The sequence below is a fragment of the Crassostrea angulata genome, chromosome 3 (assembly GCF_025612915.1).
Source record: "Crassostrea angulata isolate pt1a10 chromosome 3, ASM2561291v2, whole genome shotgun sequence".
Classification (NCBI taxonomy): Eukaryota; Metazoa; Mollusca; class Bivalvia; order Ostreida; family Ostreidae; genus Magallana; species Magallana angulata.
The window spans coordinates 6,809,009-6,835,387 of record NC_069113.1 but is presented as its reverse complement, the minus strand read 5'-3'; the positions used below and the strand labels follow the sequence as shown (position 1 = coordinate 6,835,387).

General features: G+C 36.6%; 4 protein-coding genes across 16 annotated transcripts in view; 2 read left to right on the top strand and 2 right to left on the bottom strand.

Moving 5' to 3' along the window:
* The window catches only part of LOC128176649 (neurexin-1-like), a 48,249-nt gene extending 45,622 nt beyond the window's left edge, over nt 1-2,627 (top strand). For 9 of the 12 annotated variants that reach the window (XM_052843124.1, XM_052843125.1, XM_052843122.1 and 6 more), the window contains 2 exons: nt 418-599; nt 827-2,627. In XM_052843124.1, the coding sequence (XP_052699084.1) occupies nt 418-599; nt 827-1,259 (615 nt within the window). In that variant the 3' untranslated portion in view covers nt 1,260-2,627. The remainder of the gene's footprint in view (nt 1-417; nt 600-826) is intronic. The other 3 variants (XM_052843130.1, XM_052843128.1, XM_052843121.1) reach the window with 1 other exon arrangement.
* A 1,135-nt stretch (nt 2,628-3,762) lies between these two features.
* Nucleotides 3,763-10,794, top strand: LOC128178351 (leucine-rich repeat-containing protein 74B-like). The gene is made up of 11 exons (XM_052845470.1): nt 3,763-3,872; nt 4,272-4,467; nt 4,673-4,851; nt 8,940-9,047; nt 9,140-9,233; nt 9,339-9,388; nt 9,478-9,559; nt 9,648-9,733; nt 9,857-10,051; nt 10,216-10,314; nt 10,388-10,794. The coding sequence occupies exons 1-11, from the start codon at nt 3,852-3,854 to the stop codon at nt 10,784-10,786; spliced, it is 1,509 nt and encodes a 502-aa protein (XP_052701430.1). The 5' UTR covers nt 3,763-3,851; the 3' UTR covers nt 10,787-10,794.
* A 135-nt stretch (nt 10,795-10,929) lies between these two features.
* LOC128178350 (uncharacterized) lies at nt 10,930-15,926 on the bottom strand. Of its 2 annotated transcripts, XM_052845468.1 has the most exons (9): nt 15,841-15,926; nt 15,352-15,423; nt 14,198-14,345; nt 13,932-14,086; nt 12,573-13,785; nt 12,349-12,483; nt 11,987-12,085; nt 11,822-11,904; nt 10,930-11,724 (listed from the first exon to the last, which is right to left on the bottom strand). In XM_052845468.1, the coding sequence occupies exons 3-9, from the start codon at nt 14,343-14,345 to the stop codon at nt 11,332-11,334; spliced, it is 2,226 nt and encodes a 741-aa protein (XP_052701428.1). In that variant the 5' UTR covers nt 15,352-15,423; nt 15,841-15,926; the 3' UTR covers nt 10,930-11,331. The 2 variants fall into 2 exon arrangements, with proteins under 2 accessions (XP_052701428.1, XP_052701429.1); XM_052845469.1 differs by lacking the exons at nt 14,198-14,345; nt 15,352-15,423; nt 15,841-15,926 and having other exon boundaries at nt 13,932-14,102.
* Nucleotides 15,927-21,252: 5,326 nt separating this feature from the next.
* On the bottom strand, nt 21,253-25,350 carry LOC128176754 (uncharacterized). The gene is made up of 9 exons (XM_052843280.1): nt 25,250-25,350; nt 24,988-25,056; nt 24,298-24,403; nt 24,038-24,189; nt 22,736-23,948; nt 22,502-22,639; nt 22,320-22,418; nt 22,115-22,206; nt 21,253-22,028 (listed from the first exon to the last, which is right to left on the bottom strand). Exons 2-9 carry the CDS (start codon nt 25,021-25,023, stop codon nt 21,639-21,641), a joined length of 2,226 nt encoding a protein of 741 aa, XP_052699240.1. The 5' UTR covers nt 25,024-25,056; nt 25,250-25,350; the 3' UTR covers nt 21,253-21,638.
* Between the last annotated feature and the right edge of the window lie 1,029 nt (nt 25,351-26,379).

Genomic DNA, 26,379 nt, shown 5'->3' with positions numbered 1-26,379 from the left:
TTAATTGCCTGATGTTCCATACGTTTTTATTTTCACCATTTTATTCCCACCTTTCTCTTTCTTTCTCCAACACTTTATTGTCTTCTAACTCTTTGAAATTAAAAAAAAAAACACATTTGGAAGTTTATTTCCATATTTTTTTTTTACGTTTGCTTTTCTTTTTACACTAACATCTATTTCAAAAATTTTATGAAAAATGAACGATTGTATAATAAATTTTTGAATACTAGTATTTAGATCAACAGAGGTTATCTCATTGAACTGCATGATGCTTGAATATTCTTTAAAAAAATGAATTGCTTTCCCCTGAAATTATCAAGACAATACATAATTTTTCAAATACTTCTTCAATAAAAATTTTAACAAACAGACTTTCACCTATCCCTGTAATGCACTACATGCATCTTTCTGATACAGCAGACCACCCCACACGACGGGGTAACAGATGACATCATAGTCCCGGCGGGATCAGGAGAGGGAGGAATCAGGTGTCCGGAGGATGATGAGGACGATTGTGCCCAGGAGGAATTCTCGGACAACATCATCTCCACCACGGTTAAGTTCACTTACAAACCAACCACCAAACCTCCACCTAAAAGGTTAGTCATTTATTAATACATGTATTAACTTACCGGTATTAACTTAACAGTATTTAAAAGTTTTTGTTTAACAAATTGTTCAAAATGCCATACTTGATATAAACTATGTCTTTTTCCTCAGAAGCATGCTTAAAAATCATCTCTGTATCTAAAGACTAATATTTCAGATTCCATTAAAATATTTGGGGTAGATTGATGATTAATGGTTTATCTGTCTTGACTTTCAGCACTGACACGGGACCTTGCTATTCTAAAGATTTACTGAACTGTGACAATCAAGTGGAGAGCACCAACTTAATGAAGCCAGACCGGAACTCTTCAAAGTCGGGACAGCTTAACATAGAAGGCTCTAAGCCTTCCACTGAATATAATCCTCAACGCCCTGCGAACTCCAGCAGGGAACAGGAAGTGACACAAACTCCAAACCTCGCCCTTATTATAGGCATAGTGGGCGGGGTTTTAGTAGCACTCATCATTCTAATAATAGCACTGTATAAATTTCGGAGTCGTGACGAGGGCACGTATAAAGTGGACGAAAGTCAGAACTTTGCTTTTCTTGAAAAGAAACAACAGCAGGGTAATGGAGCATTGCTAGGTAACCACAGTGGCGGGGGTGGGAAGTCGGGAAAGAAGAAGGATGTCAAGGAGTGGTATGTGTAAAGTCAGGACATGAAAGAGTGGTATAGGTAAATTAAGGACTCACCAAAGCCTGATCACTATGAGGTCTCAGAAACCTACTTAAGGAGATACAAATAAAGCACTGAAAAATAAACAAATGATTGAAAACTCAGAGTTCCCAAATTCCCATTCAAAATATAAAAAACAGAATTTGAAAAAACATTAAGGCAATTAAGAAAGATATTGATTCAGGAAATACCTTCATGAAATATTCTTTGTACATGTATCTGAAGTTGCAGTCCAGTCAATTGAACCTACATGTAAAACTATACTATTGTTTAAATGAGAGGAACAGGCCAGGCTTTGGTGATTGCAGGGAATCCTTGAGATTTTAGTGAAACCACCACGAGCTTAGTGACTCTGCTCAGATGTGGGGAACTCTTCGGTGCTTTCTGTGAAGTGTGTCTAGCACGGCTCTGAGCTATGTTGTGATGGAGGAAACCTTTTTTTATGACTCGTAGTGATATAGATTGTCCAGTATTCGTTGCCAAATAGTTTGGACCATGTACAACATGCATTCCCTAGCTTTAGATAGAGACAGATCAAAATTCATTCCATTTCTGTCCTATGTGTGTCTTTATGAAAACATTTATACATCTGTGGTCATTATTTAGCATGAATTCGCAAGGACTTCCAAAGGATAAGCTATATTAGTACTTATGTGTGTATTTTGTTTGTTACATATGTGTATATAGTACCGGTAAATGTAATTCATGTTTTGGAGACACATTGAGTCTTTTATTAAAGCTTGACCCACCAACTTCATACTATCAAAACTCGAGTTGAACAAATTTTGATGGCTCAGATTGGTTTAGATTTCTGTGTCCATTCCTTCCTGTCTTTAGCTTTCACTCTATCTACATACATACATGTATGTACAATATCATGTTTCCTGTGTATTTATACTCTTTGTACATCCATGAGTCTTCTCTTTCAACATGGCATGATTTTATATGAACACTGTGTATCAAAAGAAATGATTTATTTGTCTGTATTTCTTGAGGAATAGTGTCACTTCCTATTCGTAAGAGTTGATTTTTGTCTTCTGTTGATTCAGAATACATACATTATTTCGTGCATGTAGCAGCTAATATATTTTGACTGACTGGTTTATATCGATTTATTTTGTGTATTGTTGCAGCATTCTACAGCAAAGACTGAATGCCTCATGACATTTTGTGCAATATTCTTGATAAGTGCTTCATGTTGATATCATTTGACAATGTGTTGGCTATTTTTGTCTCATGTGTTTGTTAAAGAAATGGAAGAGATTTTGTGCCATATGTTTTTTGTGAGAGAATGGGAATAAATATGTAAATATGTCTGTAAATAAATCCATTTTCTTAGTAACATTTTTTTTTTGGTTCATCCTACTTTTTTATATTAAAAAGAAAACAACAGAGGATAGTCACTGTGTCAGTATGAATTGAGCAAAACACATGGAAAGAGTTCATATCAAAAGAAAATAGGGGCAGAATTTTTTTCAGAATACCAAGTGAGTGTTACCAGCAATCTGATTAAAATCGGATCTTTGATCCGCTCCGACAATTTCGATGTCCCAAATTGTCGGAGCGGATCAAAGATCTGATTTTAATCAGATTGAGTTACCAGCTGTGCACTGCTTATTGTTTCGTCATCAAATGTTATTTCCTTCCTATCATTTTTTTTTATCCCAGATGTGCAATCGGACTGTCGTGTATTGTGATATAAAGGACATTTATTGTTTAACTTTTAGGCAGATAACACTATAAAAGTAAAAGTCGGAGGTTTCGCATTTACACTTTCCTATCAGGTTAACAATTCCATTTGTTATCTGGTGTAGCTGTATGTACAACTTGACAGACTGACTTTTTACCTGGACATTCCTCTATAGCCTAAACCTGTTGAAAAACAGGTGGCATGGCCGATTTTAATATCTGCAACCATTGTGAGGTGTAACACATCCATTACGTTTTATTTATCAAATCCGCAAATACTGAAAATTGGAAAAGATTTTATTTTTTCTCATTCTAAATTTATACTCACACGTTCGCCAAAAATCATCGACGAAGTTATTACATCTAATATTAAAGGTTGATGTAAAAAATTGGCGGTTTTTTTTTATACATGCGTATATTTCACTTTAAGGTGCATTGGCCCTCTGGAAAGAACGATAACTTGTGTTAAATACTCCAACAACTTGTTCTTCGATGAATTTGCGATTTTCTTTTCTTTAATCAAGGTATACTGAAATTACAATTATTATTTTTTCGGGAAAAAATCGTCAATAGAATTAAAATAAATGTGAATAAAAAGAAGAATTATGTTGCTTAGTTCTTCTGTTCTAAATATTGAGCAGTGTCATCATGCAGTTACATGTACACGTGTAAAATAAAATCACTCCACACACAGCACAAAATCTTTTAAAACAAAACGATAACTTTTCATGTCAACAAAATTCAATAGAGGTCAACCTTTAACTATTTTATAATGTTTTAAATGGTGAAAAGTCGATAACGAGATGTCATTGTTGTGCACGTTCCGCCAAATTCCTTCATTTATGTGAAACAACCGAGCTCTATCGAAGTCTACAAAATGTCGACTTTAACCAAAGAGGTAAGTGAAGAATTAATTTTGCCTTGATTCCTTTACTAGCAATATAATTGAAAAAATTCAGATAATGTATCAAGATGTCATGGAATGAAATAACAATTTAGAGAAGGAGAAAGACAGAACGATGTTAATGCGGGCTATATTTTGGTAACTGCAATATCGAATTTTGGGGGAAATTATGAAGAATTCACAACGATAAAAATTAAGGTAGGAGTAAGCATCTAAAGAGATCGAGTCCGTAAACTCTTGAGGGCTGTTTAGGGCATGGTTTGTTATGCATCGTTTTAAGCCCCGGTCCGGAGTTCGCTTAAAGTTCTCTCCTAGAAGGAGGAATGTAGATATTGGCCGCGCCGCCGTGGTTTGCGACAACGACGATTTATATTCTGATGATTACTGTTTTAGAAGTCCGCGGTGTCACACGACCCCCCTGGACGCACGGTGACGAGCGCCAACAGCACCCTAAGAAGGTCGCGACAGGGAGGGGCCGACATTGACAGAGAGACAGAGGAGGAACTGCTCTTTTTGACCGACATTTCAAGGCCCGTAACTCAACAGGAACCCGTCAGGGAAGACTTCGACAGCTTCCGACTGGAACTCAGTAAGTCCTTGTGTGTACATACATGTACGTGTGTTGGGCGGAGTGGTTGAGATCTTCAACCGGATTTTCCAAATGGAAAAATGTTTACACAAAAGGAAACCCGGTTTGCTGTCACATTAACAGCTGTTCTCTTGTTGAGAATTGCTTCAAGTTGTTGTGGAATGCAACAGGTAGTACACTTTTTCAAAACTTCTCGTTTATTTAGCCCCTACACGAGCGTTGGAACCCCACGAAGTGAGGCAGGAAATATATAAGCGGGAGTGTAGGAGGCTCAATGTCATTCCGCTCAGTAGCTACCTTAGAAACCCCATCAGAAACAGCCTGGCGGTACCCTACTGTGGACTTGGGCCTAGGGGTGCCATGGCACTTGCTGCTCCGCTCATGGTATTTTTTTAAAAAAATCTTACGTTGTAAATATTTAAACAATAAAATACTTTCTTTGGTGATTCATTCGGGATATGAAGGTAGCGATATTGCTGGAAAAAAAATATACACATTTTTACTGCAATGATCGCTACCTTTTATTACGGGCCGCCGGAAGGCGGTCCGTTATTACCGTCTTCCTTGGAAGACGGTATAAAGAGTTGAAATAATTTACAGTCTCCGGGTTGTGCACTTCCTTTCCTTTGTGATTGGTTGAAAATACATGATGTGAAAATTTACATTTATTTCATTGGTTGAAATACTGTTCGGCGCAAGGGAGATAATTTTCTGACGATCTTTTTCACGTACGACTTAACAAATTTCGTAGATTTCAAATCTTAAAAAGTGAGAAAACGAAAAAGCAATACATATTGCTATGAATGAAATTCAGCCTTCGGTTTTCAGGTCCAACTAGTTGAAAGTAACATTCTACAATATCTATTGAAATTATTTGTTTTTCTTTTAGCATTGTTTATTCAAATACAAAAAGATTGATGCGGTATGCCTAATATCGGTTAAGTTATTTGCACCTTCGATAGATAAATGCAGTGGGATAACTTTGATTTTATCAATATAATACGAGTCTACGACCCTACCTAAGATCTCTTTCACCCTACAGTCGATCTCAACTTACAAGCTCGGGTACACAGTTCTCAATTTTAGACACACAGGCTTAAACGACACATGACACAAAAATGTTCGGATAAATCCACTCGCCATGCTATGTAGAGGAAGGTGACATTTATATAAAAAAAGAATTAAACTGTCTTTGATAACTAATTGCTGTTTAGGGTTTGTTCTAAAGACGGTAAGTTTTTTTTTAAAAACGCTAAACTTGTTTGATACACATTTAAATATTGTTACTGCGTTTCTGCGGGATAGTTCTTTTTAAATAGAATTAATACTATGCTTATTTTTATGAATTAAAAGTAAATTTGCATGTAGAAATATGTTTTATGCCTTTTAGAAAATATCACATATTTTTTGTTTTACTCGTAAATGAAAAGTAAGTCATACTTAGTAGATTGTCGTATTTGGCGCGTTTTTATCGAGACTATAGTCTATTCGGAAAATTTCGGAGTTCTTCATTCTTTTCAAAACAATGCATCCAATCGCAACTTCTCGGGCCTTTCCGGCAAGCTCGGAAAAACACCTCGAATGTATTAACATCACCGGATGTTAGAATTTTATACAAAATGGAGTCGCTTCCCATTAAAATAAGTATCGGCTAGACAGTCTTGTATGTCGCTTCTTTGTTATATTTTAGTGTATATCATTTACTTTAATGATGTGTAGCTCACATCTCAACAGATCGTAAAATGTGTTCTATTTATTTCAAGTTTTACAAAAAGGGGGGGTTGTCATGGACGCCTAGGTAATACATTCGAGGTGTTTTTCCGAGCTTGCCGGAAAGGCCCGAGAAGTTGCGATTGACAATGCATCAGGATCGGTATGCGGGACATACTAAAGACCTGAAATACTAAAGACCTGAATGTCATTAAATTTTATATAAATGATATATTTGAATTTCTATGTGCCGTGTCAAATAAAATGACTTTGCGTGTGTATTTATTATATTTCCATGTAAAATGTGGTAGAAAATATGAAATGAAATGAAATGACATTATATCAATTATTTACGCAAGAATATGACAGAAATTAAAATTTGAATTGACTGGAAAATTTGAACTAATCAATTTTTATTTTATTATGAGGTCCCTTGAAATCATATATTAAACTAATGCATTAAGTTTTCATTCAATACAATGCAACAACAACAAAAACCAAAATGGTTTAAAATACATAATCTCCAAGAGAAAAATGATGAGTTGAACTTTGTATTAGAGTAATGTACAAATCAATGTGTTCTCCATTACTTCATACTATGGCAATGATCATACAATTTCCGTTAGAAATGCTTACAGTAACGAAATCGATTCTTAATGATAATAGTAAAATGTTAAACTTTAAAACAAGTTGCTGAAAGTATATTAAAATTTACCATAAAAATTAGTACAACCAACTCTTATTTTCTTCTTTGTGGTGTGTTTTTATGTAAACAACCAATGATTCATACAACAATTATATTTTTGCAGCCCATTTGACGCTTGCGCTTGTTACTGTTAACGTACATAAGTACATAAGCTAAAAGAAACAGTCAGATCGTCTCCTGTGAGACTTTGAGTCTGACATGATTATTTCGTGCAGTCCGTGATTTTTCTTAAGCCCCTGTCACACTGTCACGATTTTGAGCTATGATAGAGTACGAATTCAATAATCGCACTTATTCGGGGTTCATCGTAGAGATAGTCGTAGACTCTCTTCCTTTCTCTCAGCAAATCGCCAAATGCGGCGATTGTTTTGAGCATGTTCAAAACAATCGTGCCCACAGTACGATTTTTAAGTAATCGTAGACTTTCGCACGACACTCCCACTGCACTCGTGCACATAGTCGCAATAAATCTTCTACATTCGTTGAAAACTCGCGAAACTTCGTAGTACCTACGATGCTACGAATATCCTACAATCTACCCCGAGTATTCTACGAGTTCATGCGATTGTTTCTCGAGTCTTTCCCGAGTGAATGGGAATGTAGTTCGATTTGATGCGAATATGATACGAAAACAGGCGATTAGGGGCGAATGCAATACGAGAACCTTGCGAGTGAACTACGAGTTAGTACGAAAATACAAGACTAGTTAGTGTTTTGCAACAGTATTCTTTTTTTGATTAATAAGTACATCGTTCAGTAATTATAAAAGTTTATTAAAGAACCTCTTCTTTCGAAATTTTAAATATACTTGTAATTTCTTCATTCTAAAACTATGAATTTTGTTTTTCATTGATAGTTTTATTTAGAGAATAAATCAAACAGTATTGCTGCCATTTTCATGATTATTTAAACAATTCATAAACTAAATTTCACGATCTTCTTGTTCGTTTATAAATACAGTAATAAACGTCCGTCAGCAAATTATGAAAACAATTTTACTCACAATTCCAATCATTGTCACAGTATGTATTTTTTGGGTAATCTTAACTCACAAATTTACTTCTACATGTACGTGTTTTCTTTTATTATCTTTTATAATCTATATGAATATTATGCTGATTGCATTATTCATCTTACATGTATGTTTGAAATTGAAATAATTAATCCACGAAAGTTTTTTAATGCAAAAATGTAATTATTTAAAATTTGTTTAATAATCACTTTATTACTTAACACACCAAATATATAATCGTAAAAACTCGGATTTATTCGTGGTAATATCGTGTATCAATCGTACAATTTCGTACTTATTCGTAAGAGTATCGTATAAAAATCGTCTTCCATCTTACCTGCTCGTAGGGAGATTTCAAAGCGTTCGTTACTTAATCGCCGAAATTCGAACATGAATCGCCACAACTCGTCCTATCATCGCACAAACATCGTACATTGTTGAGCAGACATCGTAGTCGAGTCGTACTAGATTTAAAAAAGCACCGTCTGTAGAATTATCGCAAGACTGACCTGGCGAATAACGGCGATTTTTAACTTTTAGTAAGTCGTACGCAATCGTAGTATAAATCGTGACAGTGTGACAGGGGCTTTAGGTAGTTGTAGGTCTCGACCAATCGATAAACAGGGCGTGTCAATTTCACTCTGGCTGTTTCTATAGAACTATGAATTAACTGTAAGTTTCCGTAAGAAATAGAGGGAATAATACTTGCTAGATGTAAATATACTGTCATATGTCATGATCTTGTAAAATGATCACGACCTTGATCAGAGGTCATATCTCACTGGTCAAGGTCAAATTTTTTCGACCAAGAACTATGACCTGTCTCTTGGATTCCTGGTTATATTACCATACATGATGACCATAAAAGATACGCCACTACATGTATCCAACAAAAATTGAAGCCCCCTATTTTAAAATTCTGTACTAAAACGGAACATAAAACTCTTCCGTCATAAACATGTACTTCATACTGTATTAGAAGTCAAATTTTTAAATCGAAGTAATGGAAAACATACCGATCAGCTGGTTTGGTGGTATTTTTAGCTCGATCACAACTTAGTATATCTGGATATTAAAGGCAACGATATTGGACCGTTTGGCTTGAACCACTTAACGGAAGCCTGTCTGGAGACCATGTCGATCACCCATGTCGTAAGTTGGCTTTCCGTCTCATTATGCTCATGTTTTTGTTGAATTGATATCTTTGATTTTTTTTTGAGTAACATTATCGTAATTTCTTTCAGAATCTTTCGAACAATAATTTGGGCAGCGAGGGAGCTAGAATTCTGTGTAAAGCTGTGAAGGACCTCACCCTCTTTGAATATCTTGACCTGAGCAGTGAGTATATAGGAGGCATTGTAAACGGCTTTCAGTCGCACACAGAGTACTGTTTTAAGGATAACTGTATATTCTAGTCATCCTTACCTATGTTAAATTTTACAGACAACGGATTCAAAGACGACGATTCCGTGTTGTTTGGCGATCTAATTGAGGTAAGATAGGCTGATGTTGTTTATTTCATAAGAGACGGTGCAAAATTTCAGTGGAAAGTGATTTTCTGTATTTACCAATTTTTTCATAGAAATCCAAAAGTTTAAGAGAAGTAATTCTATCCAACAACCACTTTGCAGACCGAGCGGGGATTGAATTTGGACGAGCCATAGGTAATCAACATTCACCAAGTAATGTGAATTTGAGGTGTTGAAATGTGAAAGAGCCTTACAAAGTGGTACATGTTTGTTGATGTTGTAGAAAACAATGACAGACTGGAGTCCTTTGACATCAGTTGGAACCACATCAATGGACGGTCAGCTGAGGCGTTTACGAAGGGTGTCAAGGTCACAATCAATCCCATTTCCAACTCCTAACATTCATAGCTCCGGAAGTCAATATATTTGTTTCACAACCTATATTATTCCTTATTTGTTTTTTATTTTTCAATTTATAATTTTTTTAAAAAGAAAAATGTAGGTCTGAAGCGTCTTAACATCAGTTTTAATGGGTTTGGACGGGAGGGGAGTCAGGGCCTGGCGTTAGTACTGAAGAAAAATCGGACTCTGCGGGAACTGGACCTATCATACAACAGAATGGTGGACGAGGACATACGGGTCATTGCCAAAGGACTAACGGAAAACGATACGCTCAAGACGCTCGTGGTAATAACAAAAATCTTCATTTCCATTCTTTATACTACATAAAACTGATTAACAAAAGATTTTACGATTCAATGATATGTGCTTTATTTATCTGTATTATTTGTTATACACATGCATGTGTAAAGCATGTTATACTTTTTGGCTGCTCATTCATTTTCTTGTAGATTGGCGATAACCTTTTAACGAACGAATCTTCCCTGCACATTTTGAAAAGTATAGAGGATCCCAAATCATTAACTGCACTAGAAAATGTGGACCTAAAGGTATTACTCCAACTTCACGATTTTTAAGATTTATCTGCTCGCTACATGTAACTTTTTCACGGTTTTCTTTTAGAACGTTTGTGTTGATCAAGAGTTTGTATATTTGCTGGAAGAAGTGAAAGAAATAAGGTCCATAAACATTAAACACGGCAAGGTAATGAAAATAGGAAAACCACGAAGACGCAGAAGACGGCGAAAACCGAGACCGAAACCCGAGGTCGAAAACGAGAAAGAAGAATTACCGATCGAACCAACGGCAGGAGACAGCAGAGGTTTAGAGAAGACAAAGAATTCATTAAGGAAGGATGAAGCAAATGTTGGCGTGACCACGTCTGCCAGGGGTGATGTAAAGGATGGCAGTGACGTAAAACAGGTACCTGTCACAGCGCCCCCTCCCAGGGGAATCGTAAGGGAATCTTTGATTCTGGGACAGGATATTATCAGCAAAGAAACTACAGAGAACATGATATGATGGATATACTAAATATATTACCCAAGTTTATTTTCAGGAGTTTCTTTTGTTATTTGTACAGAAAAGCCTAATCGTTGATTTTTTACCAAATACACAAACGGGGACATATAAGTATAATAAGTCATGAAAAACAATTGTTGATATAAAATGTAAGCTATTTATTCATGAAATAAATTATCAAAATTAGAGTGCACACAGACTGTACCTTGTCAATTAAATGATAGAAAAAGAAAAACACTGACACCATGCAACTATCACACCTAAAATACAGACACATGGAGTGGGGAAATATCTGCATGTTTTATTACAAAAAGTGAACAAATATTAAAACATCTTTAAATTTCACAAAAATAATTAACACTGGTAGAGAAGTCTATCAAAGAACTCTAAGTGTCTGGTTATAGATAAAATTAACAACATTACAACATGTAAGCCATTTTCATCAAGATGTAGAAACAGATGAAAGACTAGGTCTTACTGCATGACATATTGGTTAACATTGACTCCTTGTCAAAATGTGATCGGTTTCTATTCACAGTGTTTCTCTATACCAGGTTGAGTGCTATTTTCACATTGTTGTATTGCGCATCTTTTGCAAGATCGTTCTGGTCTGCAAGATTTTCGTCCTTCGGTTTCTGGAAGGTGAGAGTTGGCGCCACTACTTCTTCCGGTTTTGGCTGAGTTTCTGCGAACATGTCTTGTTTACTGGCACTCAGATGTACATCATCATCTTCGTTGTAGTTTGGCATTGGAAGTCGGGCTCGGAACGGGAAGGGAATGTCCTCGTGCTGACTCTCCTCCGCGGAGTTACTCTGGTCAGGAGTGGGTTCTGATTTATCAGACTCCGAGTCCGATGATATAGATGATATAATGGAGTCCTTGTTCTCGTTGGTTCCATTGCCTATCTTCTTGATGAGCCAGTACATGCTGTTTTTGCCCTAAAATTGTTTTTAAATTGATAAAAAAAAACCCAACTCAGTGTCTGAATGCAATAACGAAACTTATTATATTATTTGATGGAACATGAAAACTAACCAGTTTGTTTCTCTTCTTTAAGATGTAGTTTCCCGTCTTCTCTAGTGCAGTATAAGTCCCGTGGCTAATGTTGATTCTATTGGCTAAAAAAGGTTAAAATGATAAGTATCCGGTAAATGTAAACTTGGATATAAACGTATGATAGATTGTCTCTTACAAAAATACCTGTACTGTAAAACATCATTCTGGCTGCGTTGTTGACTGTTTCCCCAACCACGCAGTAACGAGGCATCACAGTATTGACAATTCCCGCCACACAGGGACCTAAAAATAAACATTGATGTGACGTCATTAGTCACCATGTACATGTAACAAAAAGGCTTCAGAACATTGTAATGTCTGCAACACGATGACCTATAATAAAATGAATTGATGCAATCTATCAACCAATTTGTATGTTGTAAAAAGCTTTGAAAAATAACCATCATACAAGCATCAGTGACGTGATTTAATAAGTTTAAATTTATTGAAAATAACCGTCATACAGGGATCTTGACGTAAAATTGTTCAAATACTTGATGAAATACCTGTGTTGATCCCAATTCTCACTTGAACGATGCGATCTTCATTCACAATGAACTGGCGCTTGCTTATCAAGTCAATCAGTTGGAGTGCAAAGTTTGCGACCTCCGTCACGTGGTACTTATTTCTGTCTGGTAAACCTGCAAAAGGAGGTGATACTTTTCATATACTTTTTTGAACGTGCTGTGATTGGAAATGAGGTAAAAGACAGAATTTGTGCTTTACAAACCTGACACGGCCATATAACAGTCATTCAATGTTTCTAGCTTGTACATGTTGTAGGTTTCCGATAGCTTGTCGATGGCTTCATACAGGGTGTTTAGCAAGTCGACGATTTGTAATGCAGAGCACTCCAAAGACATTTTGTAGAACCCGCAGACATCGGACGCCATGACAGTTACCACCTTGAAGTATTCCGGCTTTATGTTTTTGCTGTGTTTGACCTGGTCGGCGATTGGTTTAGGTATCATCTGGTAAATGAGGCAGTCGGTTCGCGCCTTTTCTCGGGCTAGTTCTTTCGTTTTGTCAATAAGAGTTAGTGCATATTTATGGAAAACGGAAGTGACGTATTCCGTCATATAAATGACAAATGGGCACATAAGGATAACCACCACTAGAAGGGTCGCACTCACGGCTAAGTCAGTCTGGACTTTTTCGATCACGGTATCCAAAATTGCCAGAATTTCTTCTCCTAAGTCTTGTTGTACGTCTAATAAAGTGTCTAGATACATGGTCATATTGTCAAACCACCAACGGGCCTTCTGCATCTCCGGAAACGTGTTGTTGCCATCTTTTACGTTGTGTAAGATTTCTGACCGGAAAGAATCGATAATGTCAGTGAGATTGTTTCCGGCCTCGCTCACTACGTACGAGTATAAGAGTCGAACGCGATCCGAGTACAACTGAGCCGTCTTGTAGTAAGCACGAAAGTTGTGTACTCGACTATAATACATCTGATAGTAAAAATGGTTCTCAAATCCACCGTTGGCATAGAACATAGTCCCAAGCGCTCTTTCTACCCCGACGTCTTCCTTTGCACTCGTCAACTTTTGATAGGCGACAAGCGTTTTCCAGACGACAGCAAATTTCGATTCATTGATTGAATCGTACAGCCATACGATGACGACTTTGATAATTCGAGTATAGAAGTCGATCTCATCTTGAATGTACACTTCGGATGGCGTCAGTGACTGTCGTCTGCGGTTAAGATGTTGTACTAAGTTGGCGCGAGTCGAGAATTCCGTTCTGTCAAGTTTATCTAGGTTTCCGGGCCAGACCGGAAGCCTCGTTATCGCTTTGTCGGTCGCTATGTATTCTGCCAGGAGAAATGTTTTGGTTTCCGGACGTAGAGCACTAAGATACAGAACACTCATGTCCCTCTCTTTTTGCAAGTGGTGGACCAACTTCCCCAGTTCTACGCTGTACACTAAAGCTTTTCTGGTCTGTCAAAGTCATGGACAATATGAATTTTTCCACGAAAAAAGAAAACTATATCATATTTATTTTTGCAAAAACCGTATTGACGGTTAAAATAATTTTTTTTCGTTTGTCATTCTAACAAAAAATAAATAAATCTGTGTTTACGTACCGCCTCGTTTTCGCTCTTGAGTGAGATTGTATCTGAGAGCATGTACACGCTGTAGGACCACACTCCTAGTACTGGTAACACCGTGAGACACAGCATCTTAATCAGCTGGATCTTCTTGTCCGAATCCGTCAGGGGTGGCGCGTTACAGCAGATGCCTATGAAGAATCGCATCCCGTTTTTAATATTGCACCTATCTACTGTTATTGAGGGTTTTTTTTTCTCTATTCTCATTATTCTTTAGAATTATATGTCATACGACTATTTACCTCTACTAAATGAAGTTTGTTTGCTTGGGTTATCAATTTCCGGTAAGAAAACCATCTTTCCTGCGTCATCGTCCTGGTAAATGTTTCGGGCCTTGGGCATCGCCATGTTCGTCTTCGACGAATCAGATGGGCGTTTATTCCCACTCATCTATTCAGATTAGAGAAGTTTTATTTTTTCAGAGATTCAGAAAAAACTAAGTAAGTAAATTCGATAACATATAAACGGTAATTTGCAATGACGTCCCATACCCAGGAACTTTTGCTTTCTAACTTAATGAAAAATGACAACCTTCTCAAAAATCCATAAAGCGAAATACGAATTTAAAACAGAGCAACACGGACCTCTAGAAAGATAGAGGTAGGATAATATGAATAATTGATGTATTATATTTACATCTATCGAGTATTTTTTTCTTTACTGCTTAGGAAAACTTATTGCGATTCATAGCAAAACGTGAAACTAATAGGGCTGAATTCTAAACGATCCAGTTCTAACCGGTTTGTTCTTCAACAACCTAATGGAAATATGATATCTTTCGTTTGAGGGACGAATTAGATAGAAATCAATTTCTACTTGGTGTAATAATGAATTATTTGTCCGGAAATATAAAGTTTTCATACGAATACCTCTTTGTGTCACATGGTTTTTTTTTTATTAGAACCGGTTTATTAGCAAAATGCAAAGGCGTTGTATACCATTTTAGAACGACACGTATACAGCGTAAAAGTTTAAATTTTAGGAAATGTTTCATTTAAATAATCCAACTGTATGTCATACATTTATTTAATATGCCAAATTAAATGATAAATCAAGGACTGCTCGAAATTCGAAATTGCAGACTCCCATACACGAAGACTTGGCTATTTCTTTAATATAACGTACTCATGTACATTAACATTTATTTAGTTAATTTTACTACTTTTTTTTATTAATTCAATAATTTGTTAAAAAACATTTGTGAATATAAACAATAAAATGTTTATGAAGGTAGCGATTATTGCAGAAAAAATACATTACCTGTAATATGTATATTTTTTCTGCTATGTCGCTGCCTTCTCATCCCGGATGAATCAGCAAAGTAAGCATTTTATTGTTAAAATAAACCGACAACTGAAATTGTATTTTTCTGAACAACACCAGAAGTTATACATACCTTGATGTTATGGATGTTGATTCTATCTTAACATCATGCGCGAATCCTTTCCTTAGTCGGGATTTTTAATTTCTAAACGAAGAAATGTGAATAAGACTGTAAGTTGGATCTTATTAAGTTATTTTATTAAATAACCTCTTCATAATTACATATTTGGAAACTTTATTTTTTTAAGGACTTTTAAAAAAATTCCAAATACTAGTAATAATTAATTATCCTAGTAATTCTTTGACAAAAGAACAAACAAATAATGGAAAATAAGTTTTAAACATATCCATGAGAAAAAACCCAGAACACTTAAGCTTATAAAACGATTATTTTGAAAATGATTTATTCCAAGTACTGGTAATTATATTTCAAATCAAAAACAAACACAATATAACGAGAAATTTAGAAAAAAAATATTCTATGGTTTCTTTTAAATGTTATGTTTAATAGATTCATTATGAATTTAATTAAATTGAGAATTAATAATCAAGAATTACTTACATAATCCACAAAGCCAAAATCCGGCTTATTTTAACCTTTTCAATATGTCTGCACATCACAACAATTTCAACAGCAATAGAATGTTTGTGCTGTTGCTATGGTATCCAATATGATGATTTCCGCTGACAAAATTGGGTGCTAAACATCCTGGACCATTAGAGACATGTTCAGTTTGGGCTGATTGTTGCAAATTATACCAATAAATCTGGAACTTTCCTCCTGTCGTCGCCAAATTATACATACAGCTGATTTGTTTTGTAACATTTATATTTTACCTAAAAAATGTAATCTTTTTAAAACAATTTTTTAAAATCTTATTAAAGATATGTAGTTGACCATGATTTGATTTTCCTAATACATTTATTTTTTTACGTTTGGTTAACCATTTACCTTTACATAAATCTCGAAAATCTATAGGTAATTCGTGACGTCATGAGTTGACTGCAAAGTTGTGAAATATCACGGAGGTACTTTCAATTACGATACTTCTACTCATGCATCATACCGGTATATGTAAGCTGACATTACTTATATGTTGTTGCACCTGTAGCTTTGATATATACTATAATAAACAAAAAACAACATTTGACAAGATTATTTCTTTCTGGAACATATACTTTTATGTTTTCAATCTTTTTTCCTGATATAATAACATAAATATCTCAATGATTAATGATTACAGAATGATGGTTCTCGTCGAGATACGGATATCTCACTGAGAAAATTAGTGGTTCAAGTCTTTATGCTGAACAACACAGTACTTCGTGCATTCCACAAATATAATAACCAGTTTCTTCTGTGACCAAGTTGAAAGTCAGAAGTCGAATCTGCTTTTTATATTTTAAAAGTTGGATTCCGCATGAATCTAGATTTTACCGAATCCCAAAATAATATACAATTTAAATCACCGAACAAGTACAGTAAAACACGGTTAAAGCGAACACGTTTATAATGAATTGACGCTTACAGCGAAGTGATTTCCATTCCCCGTGACTATGTTACATGTTGTAGACTTAACGGATATAACGAATTACGCTTATAACGAAGCAAAATCGCCCGTCCCTGGCGCTTCGTTATAACCGTGTTTTACTGTACATGTATAGTAAATCATATTAGCTTACTTAGGTCAAGATATATTGGGCTGTTGGGATACAAAATGACAGTTTTAAAGTATAGTGGGTCTTCGCTCCACGTTTTTGTTGATTGAATTCGATGTCATTTCCTTTAAACCATATAGACTATGACAAAAATATGCAGCTCAGACCCACTTTATAGAAGTTCTAAAAATGACACTTTTGGAAGTTTTGACACGCATACACCAGTTTAAATCAACCTATCTCAAATATTTAACATATTTAAGGGTTATAAATCGATGTTTTTGTAAATATACATTGCTTTCAATAATTTAGAAAGAAATTATGAGATTTGTTCATATTTTAATTTAACAGTATCTTATCTATCCTCATATAGGCAGTTTACACGCCTTATTCACCTATCTTCTTAGAAAATTGAACTTACTGCTATTAAGTATTCTATTAAACACGTATTAGAAATTTATATCAACTGGCTAAGGTGGCACGGGACAGTTTTTTGATACAAATCATTCTAGCCAGGGGACGTGTGTCTTCGGAACTCTGTAACGAGAATTTCCTCAGTTCCCAAACAGCACAAATACCTTTAATTCACTCTCTATAAGGCCAATCACCAATTTCTGAAGAAAATCACCAGTCGAAACCTGTAAAATTTTCTACATACTGGTTTTTATAAAATTTTGACCCATTCATATTTTGCTCATTTTTCATGATTTTTCAGCTTTTTAGACCTTCTCCAAGGGTTGATCTTCCGTACCGTGTGCATGTTACACCATCACATGTCAGAAACTTACTGGTGTATAGTTTACAATGTCCCATCCACCTACTGTTCGTGTTATTTACTCTCCAGTCTGTAACTTGCAATTTCACTGTGTAAAGTCAACACAACAGTCATAGTCGCAGGTTTCGCATTTTACTTCTGATTCTCATGTACCTAACATATGGGGCCTACATATTGAATATTAATTTCAACAAGAGACATCCATCTAACTAATCATAATCATTATAGATCATTTCATGAATTTTAGCAACACTCATAAGCCTTCAAGTACAGCAATTCTTAACTTTACAAAAATATTGTACTTTATCCGAAACTGTCCCTTGCTACCTAAATCTATCAAATAAAAGCTTGGAAGACACAAGTAATAGCTTTCCAAAAGCTTGCCTGACTAAACAAAATTATTCAATGGAAGCATGCATGTATCAATTAGGCTAACTTATCAGAAATGAATTTTAATTTTCGCTGCTGATCATAAATTTATAAATGGAACGTGCAAATTTAAGACGAAATGTTAGTCTTTTCTTCGATTTAGAACATGTACATATATATCACTTGAAATTCATTTATTTTATCAATTCAATTTTTTAGGAATGCACACATATCATTTAAGTGCATGTAAGCTTGAAAGCTGGAGAGTAAATAGTCGTTTTTTCAAATTGTATTTGTTATATTAATTGCAAAATCAACTGAAAGGCATTTTTTTAAACTTCCAACCTTATGAAATATGAGAGGGTATACAAACACGTATTGTTTTTAATGTGTGTGGGCAGCTTCATCAAAATCATCTTGACAAGCAATTAAAAAAGGGTGAATTCTCAAATTCAAGAAAAAACCCTAACTGTAACTTTGATTCAATTAGAACTCCTTATTTGCAGTTTCATTATTGCATGCTCCTACAAAAGTGGAGGGGGGGGGGGGGGGCAAATCCATGATATTTCCATTTATCCTATAAAGTTAAGAAAAGTGCCAGCTGTCAAAAAAGAGGGGAGGGGGAAACAGCCTCCCTCACCCCAACCCCCGATGCTACGTGCCTGTGATGTAAACACATGGTGTGGTCTGGGGTATTTGCATGATCCCAACGGACTCGTGAACTAATCGGCGCGCAAAAACTATGAATGAGACATTTAGGCGCGAAATCCTGCTTTACCGTTCACGCAACGAATGAACTCATCCATGAACTCATCCATGGGGGGGGGGGGGGTAAGATGAATTTTTTGACATTTGTTTTGTAACAGCTACATACATGTATATCATACTTTGGATCGGATGCTTTGGAAGAAATCTATCGAATTAAGAAACACACTTGATTAGTAATTGTTAAATGTAGTATTGTACATTTAGTAAGACACGCGAGTTATGTTCCCTTTTCAAGATTAATGAAATCGCCCAACTGAACGAAAATCGGGTCACACCCCGCTTTGGCGATTTAGTTCCTCCAGTAAACATTCCAGCTGTTTAATATATATTTGTTTTAATCCAAACTGATGACTCTCTTGTAATAATGACAATCCAACACCAATTATTACTTACATTGTACCGTATAAGACAATATGTTACAACTTGTTGCGATGATCCCTCCCCCTTTTTCACCGTTCAAATATGGTGGAATGCTGATCTATTTTTAAATCAGGATAACACACGTGCTCTTCATGGTGACCGTCCCTTTTACTTGAAAACTCTTGCTCGCTGTTGTTATTACATGCCATAAAACATTTTCATCAATTATGAACGTAAATGCTGACATCTTAAACATGCATCGGTTAATCTTTTTTGTGAAATATCATGATATTGCTTGTTCCATTGTCTGCACTGTTTCGGAGATTGCAACTTTTAAACCTTAGATATGCCTGACGTCATGACGTCAGGCAATAAAACAGTCGGTTGCAGAAATGACAACTGGCATATTTAGCTGACCTGGTGAGAGTGTGGGAAGTACATCATATTTAGCCAGCCTGGCGAGAGTGTGGGCAGTACTTCATTTTTAGTAAGCCTGGCGAGGGTGTTGGAAGTGTATCATATTTAGCTAGTCTGGCAAGGATGTAGGTAGTACCTCATTTTTAGCTAGCCTGTAGAGGATGTAGGTAGTACATCATATTTAACTAGCCTGGCGAGAGTGTGGGTAGTATATCAAATTAAGCTAGCCTGGCGAGAGTGTGGGTAGAACATCATATTTAGCTAGCCAGGCGAAAGTGTGGGTAGTTTATTATATTTAGCTAGCCTGGTGAGAGTGTAGTTAGTACATCATATTTTGCCGGCCTGACGAGAGTGTAGTTAGCTAGCCTGGCAAGAGTATGGGTAGTACATCATATTTAGTTAGCCTGGCGAGAGTGTGGGTAGTACAACATATTTAGCTAGCCTGGCGAGAGTGTGGGTAGTACATCATATTTTGTTAGCCTGGCGAGAATGTGGGTATTACATCATATTTAGCTAGCCTGGCGAGAGTGTGGGTAGTACATTATATTTAGTAAGCCTGGCAAGGATGTAGGTAGTACCTCATTTTTAGATCGCCTGTAGTGGATGTAGGTAGTACATCATATTTAACTAGCCTGGCGAGAGTGTGGGTAGTATATCAAATTAAGCTAGCCTGGCGAGAGTGTGGGTAGTACATCATATTTAGCTAGCCAGGCGAAAGTGTGGGTAGTACATCATATTTAGCTAGCCTGGCGAGAGAATGGGTCGTACTTCATATTTAGTTAGCCTGGAGAGAGTGTGGGTAGTACATCATATTTAGCTAGCCTTGAGAGAGTGTGGGTAGTTTAATATATTTAGTTAGCCTGGCGAGAGTGTAGGTAATACATCATATTTAGCTAGCCTGGCGAGAGTGTGGGTAGTACATCATATTAAGTAAGCCTGGCGAGAGTGTGGGTATTACATCATATTTAGCTAGCCTGGCGAGAGTGTGGTTGGTACATCATATTTAGCTAGCCTGGCGAGATTGTGGGTAGTACATCATATTTAAGTGTTGTTGAGAAACATTTCACAAAGGGCAGGTGCCAAAAATTGTATCGTTTAGTATCCCGACAAAAATTCTATCTAGACGGATTCTGTTGGTTTGTTTGGATAAAGTGCATGGTAGCTTCTAAGTAGCGTTGTTTTGGTTGAAAATTATTCAAAGAAAGAGGCCGGATGGCCAACAATTTACCAATTAGACCAACCTTAAAATTTAAACATAATGTTTATGGCCAAAAACTAATATTCATTTAAGAAAAATATATAGATTTATAAGTTATTCGTTTTCCTTTACCGTTATTCGGAGCTCTTTTTTATGAAGATATTAAAATAGATTTAAAATGGCTCTCACTAGCCTCTCGGTGTAAATTAAACGGCTTGGATTATGTATTTCTCCAATTGTCTAAATAGTATCATATCTAAATACGATAATCCATTAGCCATTGCAGTGTGCCATCGTTCAGTGTGTGTGTGTGTACACTGAATCTACATTTGTGCTCGGCAATTGCAAAAACATTCCAAATCTATGATATATGTAATGAAAGGTGAAAGAACGTGTAACTTTCTGCCAGTAATTGGAGAAGAAAGAACTGGGTATAATACCAGAATTTATTAGAAATCCTACTTAGTGAGGTACAAGCACAAAAATCACACTTTTGAAATTAAAATCAGGAGACATAACAAAAATCTGGTATAAAGACAAGAACTCTATATAGAACAACACTAGATAAGCATAACATTTATCAACAAATATGTAACTAAATACCATAAATTACCATACTATCAATTTCTCTCTTACATCTTTATTAACAATGAACAGGTAAAAATCTCGCAAAGGGGTCTTGATTAGCATAACATCAAGCGTAATAATTATTTAAAATCAAATGATTTCATAAACATCCCAAAATAACAGTGTAACAGTCCAACAACTCATATAAAGCGTTTTTACAAGTCCTCATATTTTTATCCGATCACCGTTATTTGTCCTCTTCTTTTTCCCCGTTTTCCTCCGTCAGTTGGAATGTATTTGGCAGAACACGCGCAACTTTGTCAAGTTTTTCTGAAATTAGCGCCCGGAGGCCCGTCTTTTCCTTCTCCGGTTTCTCCTCGGTTTTTCCGGATGTCTCGTTTGGGGTGCTTCCATGTTGTTGAGAGTATGTCATTGTCACTGCAGCGTGGCGACCCGGAAGTGGTAGAGAAAGGGCAGAGCGCAAGTGCGGATCGGTGAACTGGGTGATTTCCCCTGGCAGTTCCTCTCGCGGAACATCGACCTCATCGACAGATTCCGAGTCGGTGAGATGGAAGGAGCCACCTTCCTCTGACTTTTTCTTCCCGATTAGCCAGTAAGTGACCATCTCTCCCTTGCCCTGTAACAATCAACCAAATCGTAAAGCAGTGTGTGTAAAATTTTCAGAGAATGTTAAGTCTGGTTACTAGCCACCAAACTTCTTACCTTGACAAGGACTGTCCCGCGCTTCCTGACGACGAATCCGCCGATTTTGTGGAGAGCTGTGTAGGTAGACTGACTGATGTTTATCCTGTTGGCTGTTGACAAAAAGAAAATAACGTCATATAATGCTGAATAAGAATTGGTGTGCGTACACGTGTACTTGTTTTATATGGAGATTAGAGTTTTCTTAAATTTCATCTTGACTTACGTAAACTGATGGACTTCATTCGAGATGCCGTGTTGACAGTGTCGCCGAACAGACAGTACCGAGGGAGAATGGAGCCCACTATACCAGCCATACAAGGACCTGTGAGAAAGTGTTCAAAGATCGTCAATTCAGAACAAAAATTTATTTTTCAAATGTGCTGATAATTTTGTAGCAATACAAACCAGAGTTGACGCCAATTCTGAGTTCTATCCTTCTGTCTCCAAGAATTGTAAACTGTTTGTGCTTCATCAGGGCCAAGAGATCCAAAGCAAATGTCGCGATTTCTCCGGCATGTTTGTCTTTGTTCCGATTTGGCAAACCTGAAAAAATTGAAATAGAACAAAGTTTGATAGAAATTTAATAATAAAGAGGTGGTATTGCCATTAGACGCATTACATAGTTGATGAGAGACGAACCCGAGGCCACCATGTAACAGTCGTTGATTGTCTCCACCTTATAGACGTCGTAGTCATCAAGTAAATCGTCGATCGTCACGTATATCGTGTTCAGAAGTTGAACTATGTCCATTGGAGAAGAGGTGGTAGAAATGGTGGCAAAGCCGCATATGTCGGAGAAGAAAATGGTCACAGACTTGAAGTATTCGGCATCAATGTGAACGCTTTTCTTCAGTTTGTCGGCAACTTGCTTAGGGACCATCTGATATAACAACGAGTCTGTCACTTTTTTCTCTAAACTTAATTCCTTTGTTTTATCAACGAGGGTTAAGGCGTATTTCTGAATAACACTGGTCAGGTTCTCTGTCACAAAGATAATGAGCGGACACATCAGAATGACCACCACCAAAAAGATGGCGCTGACAGCCAGGTCTCTGGTGGCGTTCTCCAGCACGCTGTCCAGAACAAACAGAATCTCGTTACCCAGGTCCTGTTGGATGTCCAGTAGGGTATCCAGGTACAGGGTCATGTTATCGAACCACCAGCGGGCCTTGGCTAGGTTGGCCTGTGTGTTGTTGATCCCCTGGACGTGTTGCTGGATCTCGAACCTGTAGCTGTCGATGATCTCAGTCACGTTGTTGCCGGCCGAGGCCACGTTCACCGTGTATAGGTCCACCACTCGTTTGGAATACCTCCTCGCCGTTTTATAATACGCTCGAAAGTTGTGCACTCTGTTATTATACATCTCGAAATAAGCGTGGTTCTCGAACCCTCCGTTAGCGTAGTACACGGTTCCTAGGGCCCGTTCTACCCCCACCGCCTCTTTAGCGCTGGTCAGTTTCTGGTAAGCTACTAACGTCTTCCAGACCAGAGCGAATTTGGACTCATTGATTGAGTTGTACATCCATATGATAACCACCTCTATTATACTGGAGTAGAACTCTATCTCGTCCTGTAGGCTGTACCGGGTGGGGCTCAGAACCTGGCGCCGCCGCGAAAGATACTGCTGTAAATTTTCGCGAGTGTCAAATTTTTCTCGTTCTAATTCGTCCAGGTTTCCGGGCCATCTTGAGAGCTTGCTGATAGCCTGGTCAGTTTCGATGTACTCTGCTAGCAAGAACGTTCTTGTCTGTGGTCCAAGAGCGCTGAGATATAACACACTCATGTCACGTTCCTTCTGTAAATGGTGGACCAGTTTACCAAGCTCAACGCTGAACTCAAGAGCGCTTCGTGTCTGTAACAAACAAGAGCAAACGTCATAAAGATATAGAACAGTATGCAGTTGCAATGTGTAAAAAGGGTGAAGATTATAATTTATTTTACCGATTCGTTTTCGTTTTTGGCCTCAATAATGTCTGCTAGGGTATACACAGTGTAGGCCCACAGTCCCAGGATAGGGAGAACGGTGAGACACAGCATCTTTATAAGCTGAAGCTTTTTACCGGAGTCAGTCAGTGGTTCATCGCGGCATATTCCTGTACATAAACAAACCTACTATACAAAAAGTATGTCGACAAATAAAAACAATTCACGTGTATGTATGCGTTAGAGAGAGAGAGAGACAGACAGACAAACAGACAGACCTCGTCCTATGATGGACGGCTGGGTGACCTCCAGCACCTCCCCTATGTTGATGGAACTGGTCAGCGACTTCACGTCGCCGGGCAATGTCATCTGCTTCTCATGGGTCTGTTAGGGAGGCAAAGAATCGAAAACATTCAAACCAGTCTTTTAAAAAAAACAAAAAAACTTTACATATATCTCAAAGAATGCATCAATGTGCATTGTTTAGTGATTCGGTGCGGTTAACATGACCTTAATGTACTAATGCTTGTTATTGAATCTGAATAAATAAACTAAAATTGGGTGATTTTGAATTTGTACAATATAATTTTATTTGCTTTTTGCCAAGAAATGTCGATGGGAAAAAATATGATTTAAAATGAGACCAAAAGAAAATATCTCTTTAAACTTAACAACTTAAAGCGTCTATCCGGATGTTCTGGCGTCAGATTCTGTAAAAAAAACCCTGTCAATTTTTCAATTGAAGAAATCTTTCCGCCACGAAATCCTTTAGTAATTAAGCCAATCGTTTATTCAGTCCATTGTTATAGCATTTAGCACTAATTATATAAGGAATATAATTGTATCTTCAATTGCTATATATATCTTAAAAAATAAAAGATAACACAGGTGGACAAATAATCATCAGCGTAAAACATTTGAAATTCCACAATATGTACATTGTAGGTATACAGGCATTGTGAGCTTACCCGGTTCGCTTTGATCTTGTCGATAATCCTGTACATTGTGGAATTAGTGTTAAGTCCTCAGCAATTAATCTACAAAGTTATAGATAATGTTAAACAGCAAACTATATGTCTAATTAGAAATTAAATACTTGCGATATTAAAATAAAAATATCCTTTTAACTGGTTTGAAACCAATTCAAGTTCGGCATACTGTGCAAATCGTTCATTTTGTATAGATAATAAACATTTAATTGGGAGGACATGAAAAAAGAATTAAACTTACCAGCATTTCTTAAAAAGAATCCGACATTGCAGTGTAAATTGTCCAGTCCACATCCCCGAGGAAGCTTAACCCGTGAACCGTGAACAAAACAATGCGCAGTAACGAGGCGCCAATGGCTGCCGTTAGCGCCATCTTAGCGCCTTATTACCGAGCCTTATAAACCAAATCTAGAGCTTTCCACGGCTATGACGACTAAATATAAGGGCGACGCATCTGTACATCATACATTGATTACATTGACATTCAGATTTTTTTGTTTACGTATTCTTCCCTTTTAGGAAAACCGCCCCACCAAAGTCAAAATAACGATTTGACCCCATCCCTTCCCCAAACGGTCATAAAGCTAAGATTTCATCGTTTAGGTAAAAAGTATATTTTTTGCATCCTGAAAACAGATTTTAACTTATCTTTATGAAATTTTTATGAACTCATGATAAAGTAATATGTCTAATCTAAACTTAAAAAAAAATAATTAAATAGAATAAATAAATTCCAGGCACCTCTTATTCTTAATTACTCTGATGGAGTATTCTTCACAAAATAATGAGGATGTATTTACAGTTTTATATACAATGTTAATAACTACATAATAATTGGATAGCCATTGAATTCATTTCATGATTTTGTCCTCAATTTACTAGTATATTTTACAATTCTTCAGATTTTTTTTATTGATAACAGAATTAAGTAATTTTGATAGATGGTTTTATGTGCTTTGCGTTCACATTGGGGTCGATTTGACCCAGAAAATGTCACAAAAGGTTGAAATTCCAAAGACAGAGGCATCTTGAGGAAGCTTGTTTCGCTTCTTGTTTGGTTCTATTTAAATATAAACTTGCTTTCTTTGGTGATTCATGCGCAATATGGTGGTGGCGAAATTGCAGAAAAATAAATAACCCGCGTTAGCCTATTAACACTATTAATGAACATGTATATACATGTAAATGTTGATGCGTTACTTTTCAAAAAGGAAAATTTCGTATGTAGTCTGTCGAAGCAAAGTCAAATGATTGCAACAAACCAGGTGGAGTTAATAAAACAATGAAGAAATACACTTGTAGCTGTCAAATCCATAAAACTTTATTACATGTAACATTAAATAAATACATTTACTATTTTAATAAACTTAA